Genomic DNA, 13,055 nt, shown 5'->3' with positions numbered 1-13,055 from the left:
ATGAATACTTTTGATAACCATGGTGTGTACAGTGCAGTAAGTCTGGTGCTTTCCATTGTGAATGTGTCTTTTAAACCTCCCACCACCCCATCTACACCCTGCAGCAACTCCCTGGCTCAATACTTGAAATACAGAAGGTGGCTCTGGGCAGCTTCATCCTTTTGGTGAGGCTGCCAGAACTTCCCACAGCCAGGCGAGCTACTCCGAATATTCTCTGCATAATAAGTCTCCTACATTTATTAGGATTTAAACAACTACTGAACAGCGTTTTGATAGATAATGTGCCTCTTTGAGAACTGCAGATAAGAAGTTTGACAAACATGAACGACTTTTGACTGCAGTGCAAACATGTGTGAAATCCAAAAATGAACTGATGGGTTTTGATCATTTCCAACTAATGCATTTTGCTACTTGTTGAAGTTCCCTTAAATTATCAATCTTAAATCCTCAAACGTCTGCCAGTCTAACATCCTCATGTTCTGGAAATAATACATTTCATTACTGTCATTACTAATAAAAATAAAAGATTTGACTTCTGAAATGCAGTTGTGTCACATCTGTAAGCATGTTAGCAGAGAACTACTCAAAGTAATCTTTATGGGGTCATGACCCATTATGAAATATTATGGACACTTCTGTAGAATTGATCTACTTTTATAGTTGCCCTCAGTCAACGGGCCTCAGAGGTTGGTATTTGACCAAATAGATCTGTTTGGTAAAGCTGTGGTTTGTCTCTCGTCCTTGTCAGTTACCCAGAGTATATTCTTAAGATAAAAACAACAAAAACTCTAGTGTAAAAAAGAAGTCTATATACAAGCAGTTTTCCAAAGTGCTCTGTTATGTGTTAATTGTAGCCTTGCGTAAGATAAGTGGAATAATTACCAAATCTTATTTGGAAAAGGAGAATTGCATGACACACTGAAAATAATCATTAGGCGGTTACGGTTTCAAAACTGTACTCGTTTGCAATCGATTTTCTGACAAGAGATGTGAACATTTCCTGCTGTGGGGCAAGCTGATAAACAGTGTTGTCTTTTCAGAGAGATAAAAATATGACTCCTAGTCACATAAACCCTACCCCCATCCTAAAAAAAACTCTTCATTAGTAAGCGGCACATCATACACAGTGGGACATTGAAGGGAAGATGACAAGATGGTCAATTCCCTCCACTTTTCTTCATTTCTTGGTCTCCCTGAATGGAAAACTAGTTTAATATCATTTTAAAGCCATTAGTAAGGAAGATGTATGATAAGTGTTTTTATGCAATAAGCTAGTGCTTTCTTATTTTACCTTATTATGGTTTTGTAACTGAGAGTACTTGTTTGTTCTGATGGATAGCATGGAGGCACAATGCACTAAACATCATATTGCCTTTTAAAGTACTTCACTTAATCTGTGCTGAGCTTGTATTTAATAACCTTGACATTGTTTTGCAGCTTGAAAAGTTATTCTGTATCATGGCAGACTTAAATTCCAATCTACTCAGAAACACAAGGGCGGATGGAAAGATTTAAAGCCTAATCAAGAGAATAATTTTGCCATGCCCTGCCAAATTCTCCTTTGCTTCAGTGCTACCTAGCATCAAATGAGGGCCAGCATGGTGCTTGCATTTTATGATGTTCATCATTAAGTGCTGATTTGCTTGCAAAACAAGGAATAAAGCAATCTGGAATGTCTTGCTGCTCAGCAGCTGCAACAGCACTAGTCCCTTGGGTTGTCTTTCTCTGTTCAGAATCTTTTAAACCTCCTCATGCGTGCCAGTTGTGTCATTGTGTGCAACACTTTTTGTGCTTTCCAGACAGAGGCTGCCCTGATGTATGACGCTGTGTACATGGTAGCAGTAATTTCGCAGCGCGCCACTCAGATGACGGTCAGCTCTTTGCAGTGCCACAGGCATAAACCGTGGCGATTCGGCCCAAGGTTCATGAATATGTTTAAAGAAGTAAGTGCAGCTTCTGTTCACAGGTTCTCTTCCCTGTCAGGTGGACATGTGTATTTCATTTAAATGTGCTGCTTATGTATTTTATGAAATGAAAAATGAGACACTATGCTCATTTAAGTCCTTGAACATATTTTTTCAAAAAGATGAGAAATAGAAAAGAACATTGCGATTCTAAAAAAAGCATACGTTTTTTAATATCACAATAAGAACGGAACAGGATAGGATTTGTTAATGTGTCTCAGAGATAATAATGGAGAAATGTTTAAACAAATAGAAATAACCAATATATTAAATACGTGTTTCCCTCAGGTGTTTATCAAGAAAATAATTGACAGCAAGCCTCAGGCTGGGCAAAGACAAATGTTCTAAGTTAAATATGGTTAGACACAGCAAGGCAACTCAAACTTGAGAAGTAATGCATCAAAACTCAAATATCTTATTAACGTTTTCAGTCTGCAGGCATTGTTTGTCAAATTAAAAAAATGATATTAAATTACTGAGAAAATTAGGTTGTTGACACTATAACATTTTATGCTAATATTAAACTGTGCTTTAATACTTTAGAAATGTTCACCATTCAAATGTTCACCTTCATAGCCTCAAGTATTCCAGATTTCCATACTATATGTTCACACAATAATAATGAATTGAAATATTCTCTTCAGAATCTCTGCTGTAATTTTTAAAGAATATTGCAAGGGAAGATGCCTTGACTCTGGACTGTAAAATACAAGGTTGATACTCAGAAAATGTTCATTCCTTTTGCAAATCCCCTAGTTGTTACTGTATTTCTGAGAGCTGAGCAATAAACTGAGAGCTTCTTTTATAGCTATAGTGCTAAAACAGTTTTTGAAATGTAAGATTCTTTAAAATTAAAATGTTTGATAAGGAAAAATTATAAACCCTCCTCCATAACAATAGTGAAGTAAAGTACATAGCAAAATGTGTATTTTGTGCTCAAAGAATGCAATACTGTACAGTACATAGATTCACAATATTGCATCTCCTACTCCTCTACTACATATTTCCATGAATATACTACCCTATTTGTATATATTGTAATAAATGATGTCAATTAAGGAAGATTAAACTGCAGGAAAGTAAGGTCAATTTTAAAGAAGTAAATGCAGATGTATCCCAATTCACAGTGCAACATTACTTTATCAAGGTGTGTATCTTTCACTTACCTGTTCTATCCTAACTTAGCAGGTTACCTTCTCCAATAAGCCCTCCTCAGCCCCTATGAAATCTGTCAAGCATCTATTAGAGACATCTATCAGTTTGAAATTATACTTTCACTTCAATTCTCATACCTGAAGAAGGCTCGACAGCCAAAACATCGTGGTTCTCCTTTTTACTTGGAATTAACCTTCGCTTTTTCCTTTGTAACCAATGCACTCTAACACAGCCCCCCGCTAACACTTTTAAATTATTATCATCATTAATTTAGCTCTTACATTTATTCCAGGCAACGAACATTGGTACCCGTTTATACAGCTGAGCATTCTACCAGAGCAATCTGAGTGAACAGTACAATGGTGTCCCAACAGAGATTTCAACCCACAACCTTCCAATCCTGAGCCCAGAGAAATTATTCACCCTCTAATGTGCTGCAAGTCAATTGTTTGGCAAAATCATTGATGTAGATCCTCACTGAAAATCTGTCACTCAAACCCCTTCTATTAGCTCAGCAGGGGTAATAATGTATATTTCACATCCTGATGCTCTCAAAAGGTTTTCTGCGATTCAGTGCGGGTACTTTATGAATCCATTAGTAAAAGTGAGAGTGACAGTGGCAATCTGTTTCTTTTTCTTTTTGTTTGCATCGGTATGATAAAAATTCTTTTCTCTGTTCAGTGCAAATGCATATATGCCAATAGACATTATGAAGGAGAGAAGCTGTGATGTACAGTACTGTATATGGATGTACCTTTTACATCAGTAGCTCATTGGGAACATGTTGATTGCATTTTACGTTTTCAGGTGTGAGTAGTGTTGTGATTTCATTTTTTAAAAATCTCTCGTAAAAATAACAATTCAGAAAGAAAAAAATTATTAATGCAAGAACAGTGAAATCTTAAAGCATATCTTGATTTGGGATCATCTGACATGAAAGACACTATTTAAATGCAAGGAAGTTTCGCGTTTGGCAGGAATAAAGAACTACCCTAACTGCCATACTACTGTATCTGTAAGGACTATTTCTCTCTAAAATAGGCTTCTTCAGTTTAGTTATTCAAAGAAAAAGCCTTGTTTTCAGGAATTCATGATAAAAACTTGAATTTAAGCTTTAAAGAATGTTTTGTTTCCTGAGAATATTAAATGTGGAATCTATTTCAATAAACCTATATGCCATACAGTATATGAACATGTCTCCTAGGATTTATGTACTGTTTACTTTCAAAAATGATAATATATTTTACATTTAAAAGAGAGACCTAATTCTTTAAGCTTAATTTCACTTTAATTGCTTTTTATCTGTAAATACAAATGATGCATCATATAAGAAAAAAAACAATTATAAAATTTAATGTGTCTTGATAACTGAAAAAAAAACAATATTCCAAAGTGTGTCTACAGTGTAATTATAACAAAAGAAAAGCTTATGCATTAAAATGTAATAAAGATTTCTAGTTCGTGTTGACTTTTGTAGGAGAGCCATATTGGTAATTGACCATGATCAGCAGTGCATGGAAGCGATTGAATGTAAATGACAGATGTAAGAAGAAATGGATGATATGGTCTTTGGGAATTATTCTCACTAGCCTATTATGATGCAGTCTTTCTCATTCAGTCACAGCAGACCTAGCAAGCACGTCTCATTAAGGGTGTTTAGCTGTTCCATCCATCAGTGAGGGAATCTGAATTAATTTGTTTCAGCTTCTTTCTCCTGCAAAATCTATTTTTCAAGGAAAAAATGCGGCAGGACCAGAGCTCATCCCTGTCGCCACTGAGTAATGAAGATTAGAGGTGACTTAGTTATTTAACAGAAAATACTTTATTAGTGGAAGTTGTAATGAATTCATGACTAGCTAGGTTCCCAGTGCTTACCCTGAAGCTTATTAAAACTAAAACGTTATTTTGGACCAGTTCTGAAAGACCCAGCCTCTTCTGAGGAAAGTGTTTTTACAAAAATGACCCAGACTGCCCCAGGAAAAAGGTTACTTCATGTCTGCAGATGCATCTCTCCTTGTAATTTGTCAGGAAACCTCTAAATTCATTCTTCAAGAAGCATACCAATGAATGAAGTTATGAACAGCTAATCTGGAAATGGCTTTGGAAAGATGATGTAATAGCTAAGAGCTAAAATAAATCCACTTTTTCTTCTAGGTGTCAGGTAATTTTTGTTTAATTCCTTCCTATCTCTTCTGGGATAGGAGGGAGCTAAAGCAATTCATTTATGATACATTCACTATCTTTTAAAAGCATTTAGCAGCACTTGTTGGGACGTAGGTTTTTCTAATCATACTGTAATAGTGAACAATCTTCTTTGTAAGAATTTCTTTACTTATCACCTGACTGCCTGATTTAATGAATGTTAATTGAGTATACAAAAAAATCCTACAATGTACATTTCAGGTTGTGCCAAGTAGAAGAAAGATTAATATCATTTGGTACATAATAAAGAAAATATATAAAAGTGTTGATATTTTCTCATTTTCAGTTTTAAACTAAATGCCAAAACATTTTCACAGAGCACAGGTTTTGCTGTCGATATTTCAGACAAACTACAGCTAGTTTATGAAAGAGTTTTTTCAACTTTCAGTAACTTTTCCTCTCAAGATGTCTGTATCCACAATTATTTTACAATTATTTTTTAGGAAAATAGGGGAACCATTTTGCTGAGAAGCAGACATTTTTTTTAAAATAATAACTTCCTATTAATCTAGATCCAGAAAAGGTGAGGAAAAAGTAAACCAAGTTCAAAGGATGACGTGAAAACAAAAAACAATTTAAAATACATTTAAATATTTGCTTAAAATAATTATTAAAACTATCATTAAAATAAAGGTGAGAAGTAACTGTTTTCAGTCAGCTCAAGGAAAGCAAACCATAGGGTTAAACCTAAACCATACAGAAAGCAAACCAATTCTGATAGATTCTCAAATTTTGGAAAATTGTTACAGAAGGTAAGGACTAAAATAAGCTGAAGAGTGTGTATCTCTTTTTTTTTGCTTTTAGGCACAGTGGGATGGTTTGACAGGACACATCACCATAAATAAAACAGACGGTCTGCGGAAAGATTTCGACTTGGATATAATCAGTCTTAAGGAGGAAGGAACGGAAAAGGTGAATAATTTCAGTATGAAGTAGACTGGAGATCATTGCATTTCTTACATTTATGAATTTTGTAACCTATAGAATTGCCCTATCAATAGAATACCTCCAATAGTGTGACTGTAGTCTGCCTCCAGTAGTAATTACATCTGCCACACACCATGACAGTGAATCCACTTAGTGCTACAAGATGTCCAAAGAAATGTGAGAACATCCAGCCAGCAGTAGCTGATGTAGCTCTGCATGAGATGGGTTACTAATGCACTGCTCCTAGTGTGCAAAATAGAGTGAAATCCAGCGACTGTAAGTGTTGTTAATGAAGTACCAGAGGCAAGTGTATAGACTTCTAGACCTTCTTTCCCAAAGCACATCACACTAAGGAATAGGTCTGGTCTGCTGTCATTTTACAGCAGTTAGGAAGTATATAGTACTTAGCAAGGATATTCCACAATCTGAGCCATTCCTACAGCTTTGGCCAAGACTGGTTCATCCTATTGAACAGAGGCAATATGGCAATGTCCAAGTTATTATCCCAGTGCACTCACTTTTCGGTTATTAATTGAGTGCACCGGGGGTGTGTACTCAAGACAGCTGTCTGCCTGATATCCAAGTGTTCTAGCAGCTGCATGTGAAGCTATTAAATACGCTTCGAAGATTTTAAAGGAAAGGCATTTCTTAACCAGCAGCAAGTGACTCCAGACAGCAGTCTCAAGGACACACTCCTGCTGCTCTGAATGGAAGCTGAGTTCTTAGAATGAATACCCTGGACTTAAAAGCTGAAAAATAATAATGTTACAGTATATGTACAGTAACATTTATCAAATGTCTGAACATATGAGCATTGAAAAAAGAAGTCACAGTTGTGTTATTTAAACAGCTGATACATCAAATGGTGTGAGTTGCCACGTTTTCTGAAATTTCCACACTTGGCTAAAAAACTAAATCAGCAACTAAGCATAACAACAGAGTAAAAACATGTACTTATACACTGAAAGACATTGAAACCAATAGCAGTATTTGTGTTTTATACAGTGGCATATTGATCAGGTTTAATTAGATGCCTCTCAAATTATTTCAAGATCAGATAAATTATACGGTAGCTTCATTAGCCAGGGAATGCTGGAATGAAAATTACAGAAAATGTGACATGTTTGGTAAGTAACTTAATTCAGAAACATGTTCTTGTATTTTTTTCTGTTTCACAAGCCTGCTGGTGAGAGTTCTAGCCGCCTAAATAAAGTATGGAAAAAGGTTTGTATTGTGACAGATCTGTCACAAAACCCATCGTGGTGTGCTTTCCCTGCAAGTCCCAAGTTTCTAAAGGAGCCCTCTTCTTTTTCCTCTGCTTTTTCCCTTTCCCCATCGGCAACATTAAATTGTGGTATTTCTAACAAGCTCCTCTGGCTGCTTTTAAAATTTCTGGTTAAGTCTTAGTATGCAGCAATTGGGGTGTCAATTCTAGGTCTTCGTAAACCACAGTCGAGCATACAGTAGGTCTTTTTAAATCATTTACATCTTAAAGAGCTATAGAAAAGGGCTAAATGAATCCAAATTGGTTTCAATATTTTGATTTGTTCAGTTCTACAACCTTACAATTGCAGAGCTGAAAACAAAATATCTAATCAGACAATTGTCAGTTAACTCAGGGGGGGCAATTACTGTAAGTATTAAAGACCTCTGACCTAAAATAAACAGTGGATACTAAGGTCATTTGGACTTGGAATGGAAAGTCCTATACTAAAATGAGCTCTTTTATGGAAAATGGCACCCATAGTCCTTTCTGTGAAATTGAATGTGCTTGTCTCTTGGGTTAGGACATTTTTATCTCTTGCTCCTAATATTAAGCTCCAGAATGTATTGCAGTAAGCACATACTGTAGCACCCCATAGCAATACTAAGAAGGAAGTGGGGTTAATTGTATTAATTTTTGGAGTTTTACAATGTAATGTTATGTACTGTATATCTTTAAAAAAGTCTCATATTCTGAGTAAATTTCACGTGGAGCACAGGTGTGCCTCAGGCAATTCCTTTTATTTTGTGTTTGCCAAATGGTGATTGCTAATATCACAAACTCCCATGAATACTGACTGGATTATTCATTATTTTTGTACCTTGGAAGTTTTTATTTTAAAAAAAGCAGACAAATGACTCTTTATTTGAATATGTGACCAAACATCCCCTGCAATCCTCACCAAATATTTCTGGAAATTGACATTATTTGGGGTTTTCCTGAGTGAATTATGAGTTTAGTAGTTTAAATAAATCTTAGTTTGCTTCAGACATATCTGCAGTCAACTCTGAAAAATGGGTAAAGTATATTACAGCTGTCAAGACCAGAGATCTGCAGAGACGTGTACCGGGCCATTAAGAAGAAAAGTACAGATATATTTTCCTTAACTGATGCCCATAAAACATCCAGGCTGTCTTGCATTTGAAGAATGTGTTTCTCAAAGGAAACAATAAATAATCACTGCTGTGCCCAGGTTTATTGTGTTGTGTGGAGAGATTATAGAGAATAGTAACCCAAGAAAGACCTTATACATAGTAGTTCTTTATGCTGTGAACACAAGTACATCAAAGGCCACACTCAGGAAATAATCTTGGCATACTTAGATAATCAACCTTCCACAAATCTTTGTGCTGCTAAGAATAAAATTATTCCATCAGTTACAAACATTTCTTGCTTACCTCTACCTCTTCAACAGTTTTCAAAGTGCGTTTACTTTGTTTTAATATGCTGTACTTTCCTACACTGGTGAGGACAAATTACAAAAGTTTTATTGAATGGGGTTGAAACAGATTGTTATCTTAGATTTATTACATAATAGATCTCCAAAAAAAGAGTAGACTCCATATATAACATCCCTTTTTTAAGGAACAAGTAATAGGTTTGTTCCATGCTGAAAAGAGAAGAAAGAAAACACAACGTTTCGGACATGGAGCCTTCTTCAGGTGTGAGCTCACACCTGAAGAAGGCCCCACAGCCAAAACGTTGTGTTTCAGCTACCCACCTGAATCTCTTTTTAAGAGCCTTGTTAATAAATGAAAGATCACATCATGTGATGTGAACTATTGACAGTGCGTTAAATGGCTCATGTAATGGCTTTGTCTTGTGGAACAGCCATTCCAATTCTGCTAGTAAAGTTGCTTAATTATTGTTGGGGTAATTGCTAGAATTTAGTGTTTATGTCTTTTTATCCTGGCTCTGATTGCATTTCTAGTATTCAAGTACTGTGATAAAGCTTTTTTTAAATATATTTAATTATACACTTAACATATAGTGTACTTCAACATTTTCTACAGTGACGCCTTACTTGAATAATGCAAAACAATCACCATAATTCCTTCTTAAATATTACGCAGCACAATGAAACAACAATTCTTTTACAACCGTTTGTCCAAATGACATTACATCCCTGTGCTCACAAGGGTTTCCTCCCACAGTCAAAAGATTGGCCCTGTTGTGCATGTGTGTCATGTCAGTGTTTGAGTTTATCTGCCCTGTGATTGACTGGCTTGCTGTCCAGGGTGAGTCCTGCCTTCAGCGTATTTCTTGCCAAGATAGGCTCTGGCTCCCACGCATCCCTGAAATGGAAGAAACAGTTAGAAAGTGGAAGAATGGATGGTTTATAACAAGACAGTTGCTGTCTAAAGCTAAGAGCAGAAATCCCGTTAGAGAGGAATCAGATGAAAATGATTGAAGACACCAATAAGGACTTGAAAGCTGTGCTGAGAAGGACTTTCTGCAGCTCAGTAACAGTAATTTTGGAATGTTTTAGGAATTTGTATTTTGCTAAATATTTTGTATGCATGTTATTTCATCATGTCATGTGTACTGTTTATTAAGGAGCTATAAAGGTGTTTTCACTCAAGTAATGCCTTATAATTTTTATTGTCAGTACAGGAAGCATTACTTTTAAACACTTAAAGGAAGATTTATAAATGAATGTTGGTTTGCTTTGTTTGTTTAAGCTACCTAAATGTAAATTCACCATAAACTGCTTTTTAAGGTTTTTGGTCAGCAAATGTGCTAGTCAATCTAGAATGGGAGACCTCTCAGGAAAACCAGGTTGCTACCATAAATAACATTACTAGACTAGTAGGAGGCACATTTCACTCTAGACCAGAAGTTTCAAATTAGTGACAGAGAGTTATAGGAGGTTTCATCCTTTGGAATGAATTATGAAATTCCATCTCATTAAAGATCCTATTGCTTGGTTCTTTAGTGTAGGGGTGTGAACCCCCATGTCCCAATTAAATTCTAAATTGACTTGCACAAACCTTAATCCAGTTGATTAAGGAAATATGCCCTGCTCTGTACAGTCTGCTCTGTAGCATTGCTGCTGATGCACAATGGCTACTGTATGCCACTTAGGATTGTGCACGTCAGTGGTTTTTAACTATAGCAGCGTGGCACAGTGGCACAGTCGTTAGTATTGGTGCACTGTTCAATTCCTGGAGTGTTGTTTGTATGGAGTATGTATGTTCACCCCAAGTTTGTGTGGGTTTCCCCTGGATGTACTGGTTTCCTCTCACAGTCCAAAGACATACTGGTATGATAGTTGGCTTCTGAGAAAATTGGCCCTGGTGTGATTGTGTGCATGTTTGTTTCCCCTGTGAGCCTGTAGTTAATTGATGGATAAATAATATGAACAGCTTTTTGGTATTCTTTTGTATGAAAAGAATATAAAAGGATTGGTTTTTTCTGTTCTTTGAGCCTTTGACACTGCAAAAGAAATGGGGAAAAAAATAGAAATTCTGTAAAGCAGTTTGAGTGTCATTGTGTTGGGTTGTTCATTTTCAACGTATCGTTTTTATATGTGCATATACAGCAATGTGATAGCAAATAAATGACCTTTTTAGAGTTTGTCTTGTTTACTTTAAGTTTGGCACTTTTAAATTATTTTATTAGTCTAGACTCTAGAGAATGGAAATGTTGTCTGTGAAAAGTGATAGGTTTTTTATGTATTACTCTCTGTCCTTTAAGTATCTGTGGGTTGTATGTTGTCACTCAGATGTGTTTGATAGGTTTTAATGAATATATTGAATTTTAAGAAAAGAAATATATTAGAAAGGTGACAATCAATAAAGATCTACACTTTATTGCACACTGTATCACTGTATACATTGATTTACAAGTTATCACAGTGCACTCAGCCAAATCTTCTGCCTGAAATAAAATGGAAGCAATTGAAAATACATAAACTAAATCAGACGTCTGATAGATCCAGCCTGGGTTTCCCAATTCTAAGAAAATGAAAGGAAAGAAAAAAGTAGATACTTCAAACGCATCTAATCTGCCATGTGCCCAAGTTGAACTTTTAAGCGATCTCTCTGTGTCCTAAAGAAGTGTCAGACACATTTCCAAAACATCAGTTTTTACAGAAAATATTCTGTCAGCTTTTCATCTTTGTAAGTGAAATTACCTTCATCCTTGCATTTCTCCTTTCCTTCAGTGACCCTCGTCACCAGGATCTTCTTGAATAATTTTAGGTCTCTTTGAATTATTAGCATCTGAAGAGCTGTTAAACTGTTCCAATTAAGACCAATAAAGAGAGGTGCTAGAGTGAAAACTTGCAGGATTGTCTTGGGGACCACTTCTCCATACCACAGAGAGAACATATATATTCCACATATATAATATATTTTGCATATATATTTGCACTGTGAACCCCACCGGCCTGACTTTTCATTTTTATATTTGATGTGTTGATTTAAATGGAAAAAGCAACAAGTCCCATCCAGTCTTTTAAGCTGTTGAGTCTTGGTATTGCATTGCAGATTGGAGTTTGGAACTCAAACAGTGGCCTTAATATGACGGACAGCTATAAAGAGAAATCAACTAATATTACAGATTCCATGGCAAACAGAACGCTCATTGTGACTACAATTCTGGTAAGTGTCATTCCCGACGTGTCACGGGAGACGAATCCGACTCCTGTGGAGTGTGTTAAAGACCCTATGCGAGACTGTATAATCCGGATGTGTCTGGAGAATGATGTTAGGGAAGGCACAGGGAGGTAAGGTAGGGATGACAGACCAGGGGCGGTGACTGAATTGATCTGGTGCATGGGGGAAGCGCAGTTGAACGAGTCCAAAGGAGTTCCAAGAGGGTGGCGGGGTCACTGTCCATAATCCAAAAAGCCAGGAGGTCCATCTGAGACCAACAATTTCAAACCAGGGAAGAGGGAACTGGAACCAGGAACATGGAGGATTAAAAGCATAACGGGGCGAGGCGCTTCGGGCCCACAACCCAGAGGTCAGGACACCATGCTGGAGCCTATGCCCCAGGGCCACTCCTGGACCTGGAGACTTCCGGTTGTCCGTCTTCCAAAGCTGAGCCCAGAACCATGGAGACACCAGACTTAAATAATAAGAGGGGAACAGGGGACAAGTGCGCGTAATGACAAATAACACAAGGTGGGAGTGCCCTCTAAAGGAGGGATGACAATCGTGACACAAAGGAGATAAAGAGACCTGGCCTTTTGTGGAGGAAATATGATCCTTTGTAGAATGTGACTAATAGATTTACCCCGAAATGATCAGAAACAGACATTTCTGCTTTAAATAAAATGGGAAATTGAAATGTTCTACATGGACTGAACAGAGACAATTATGAGGGGACCTTAAACCAGAGATCAAACATGGAAAAGATGTTGAGGTGCAAAACTGAGAATAGAATGCACATTTTACACATGGATCAAGCTGCTCAACTACAGTATGTCATAGAACCTAATAACCTTGCTTCTTTCATGGAAACACTGGATGAGAAACCTGGATCACTTAAATACTGAATAAGCAAATTGGGCACAATGACATGCTCTCCTTTGTAAC

The 13,055-nt window shown here is 36.6% G+C and overlaps 1 protein-coding gene across 8 annotated transcripts in view; it reads left to right on the top strand.

The window, feature by feature from the left end:
• The window catches only part of grik1a (glutamate receptor, ionotropic, kainate 1a), a 90,300-nt gene that overhangs the window by 54,663 nt on the left and 22,582 nt on the right, over positions 1-13,055 (top strand). For 6 of the 8 annotated variants that reach the window (XM_015341948.2, XM_015341943.2, XM_015341949.2 and 3 more), the window contains 4 exons: positions 1,800-1,943; positions 6,126-6,233; positions 7,428-7,472; positions 12,003-12,116. In XM_015341948.2, coding sequence (XP_015197434.2) covers positions 1,800-1,943; positions 6,126-6,233; positions 7,428-7,472; positions 12,003-12,116 — 411 coding nt within the window. The remainder of the gene's footprint in view (positions 1-1,799; positions 1,944-6,125; positions 6,234-7,427; positions 7,473-12,002; positions 12,117-13,055) is intronic. The other 2 variants (XM_006628244.3, XM_015341946.2) reach the window with 1 other exon arrangement.

The sequence above is a fragment of the Lepisosteus oculatus genome, chromosome 5, assembly GCF_040954835.1.
Source record: "Lepisosteus oculatus isolate fLepOcu1 chromosome 5, fLepOcu1.hap2, whole genome shotgun sequence".
Lineage (NCBI taxonomy): Eukaryota > Metazoa > Chordata > Actinopteri > Semionotiformes > Lepisosteidae > Lepisosteus > Lepisosteus oculatus.
Note: the sequence above shows the minus strand (reverse complement) of the source record. Positions and strands in the feature narration are given on the sequence as shown.